Source organism: Cyprinodon variegatus, unplaced genomic scaffold, assembly GCF_000732505.1.
Source record: "Cyprinodon variegatus isolate N-32 unplaced genomic scaffold, C_variegatus-1.0 Scaffold94, whole genome shotgun sequence".
Classification (NCBI taxonomy): domain Eukaryota; kingdom Metazoa; phylum Chordata; class Actinopteri; order Cyprinodontiformes; family Cyprinodontidae; genus Cyprinodon; species Cyprinodon variegatus.
In genome coordinates, this window is record NW_015150547.1 from 1,216,857 (window position 1) to 1,218,769 (window position 1,913).

At 39.4% G+C, this 1,913-nt stretch overlaps 1 protein-coding gene across 1 annotated transcript in view; it reads left to right on the forward strand.

Annotated features, from left to right (window-relative positions):
- LOC107084183 overlaps nucleotides 1–1,907 on the forward strand; it is a 30,717-nt gene extending 28,810 nt beyond the window's left edge. Inside the window, exon 7 of the mRNA XM_015373894.1 lies at nucleotides 1,055–1,907. Within this exon, the coding sequence (XP_015229380.1) occupies nucleotides 1,055–1,346 (292 nt within the window). The 3' untranslated portion in view covers nucleotides 1,347–1,907. The remainder of the gene's footprint in view (nucleotides 1–1,054) is intronic.
- Nucleotides 1,908–1,913: the final 6 nt, after the last annotated feature.

Here is a 1,913-nt window from a genome sequence, read left to right on the forward strand (position 1 = left end):
TGATAAATAACATAGTTATGTATAATATATTACATTTCTGACTGTATATCCCTGTAATTATTACACACTGTAGCTTTAAAAGACTTGGAAGGTTCATAACGGGTTAACTTGATGAGCCATGCAATTGTGCGCATGGCTCAACATTGAAGCCATCCTTGTTAATCTGGAAACCACATTTAATAGTTTTAACTTTTTCCTCGAATAGAGTCATTTTAATCTTAATCAGATTATCATGATTTACTACTTTAGCATTCCTTTTTAATTTATTTGATTTTGGTCACGGGCAAGACATTGTCTGAATGGAATAATGAGTAGAAAAGCTGTAGACAGGTGTGTCAAACTGCAACTCTCCTTCCTGGTCTGCATCCTGGGTTGTCATGGTTTTGGAGGACCAATAAATTAATCCAGATTCCTGGAAAGAAGAGCTGCAGCATCCAAAGCAGGATGGATGCCGTGTCACCAAATGAGGCCAGATTTTTCCCAAAAGGATTCTCAATTATTAATGTAGCCCGCATCATTTTCATGACACCACCCAGACAACCAGCAGTTGAAAGACATCATGCGGCTAAATACAGTATGTCATCAGTTGTCATCAAGTTTTCCCATTATAAACCTTCTTTTTTTGTGCAAGTCTTTTTAGATATGCACTAGATGCACATTTTGGATAGACTCCGTTATCAGTTTATAAATGCAAAAACTGAGGAAAGTAATTAATTATTAATCCCAACTACCCCTAAAACAGTAGCCTCATATAACAGTGTTTTTTATAACGTATTTGAAACTGTCTCTGCTGTTTGCAGTGTGACAAACCATCAAAGCTTAAGCTGCAGGGATACTTTTGCAAGGCGCTGCACTTTATTTACTTTTTCTCCACTCTATTGCTTTCCTTTTTACTCAGTTGGATTTTTCTGCTACCTTTTGCTGCCACAGTCCTAATAGCTACTTGATGAAAATCATCCTAAAGTCAATGCTTTCACTTGGTATTTCTTTTATTCCATTAACATCACCTCCAAAGTTTGACACCGGGTTATCTGTGTGATTAAATCCCTAACAGGCCGTACGTCGAACTAATGAACTTCCTGTTAAAGTGTGGAGGCGAGATCAGAACCTGGGTCGGACGCCGTTTACGGGGACAGTGTGAGCAACACTGGGGGGGGCTCTGCAGCACCTTTATAAACACCTGCCCTCACAGTCAATCTGACCCCACCAGTCCACCCCCCTTCGTCACCGGACCCGTCACCCCAGTGGACCCTCTGCAGCATCCTACCAGCGAGGTTGATCGAGAAGACATGACCTCTGACAGGCTGACAGGCAGCACCATCAAATCTGATCTCACTGCGTCTTGAAGCCTCTTATATCACGAGTTACACAGGTGCACCCAGGGTACACAAACATTAAGCACTTATATTATCCGTAGAATAAGAAAAAAAAGTTACGTAAGATGGGTTTTCTGTTTAGTGTTGTCAGTGAAAGCAATGTAGCAATATTTATTTAGTGTGTGGGTGTTATAAGTAGATTTATATTTTTTCAGAACAGTTATAGGACAGAAAGCCATTAATCTACCTCGCTCCAGTATTACTTTTTTCTTCAGAGTGGCACACTAACTCGTTAACACAGGGACAATTTTTTTTTAGCTAATGAGCAACTGATGGCAAAATATTACGTTTCTTTTTGTGTTTATTAGCAACTTGTGCATCGTGTATACAACTAATGTACAGGCATTTAAACAAATGATCAGACCACCCATGCTTTTCTCCATTTCTTGATCTGAAGGCGTTTTAATGCAAAAACAGAAAACGAAACGGGTGGTCTGATAGTTGCTTTCATGACTTTTTATCTTGAAATGTTACACCTACATGTAGGGATGCACGATATTGGGATTTTGGCCGATATCCGATATTTTAAAACTCATG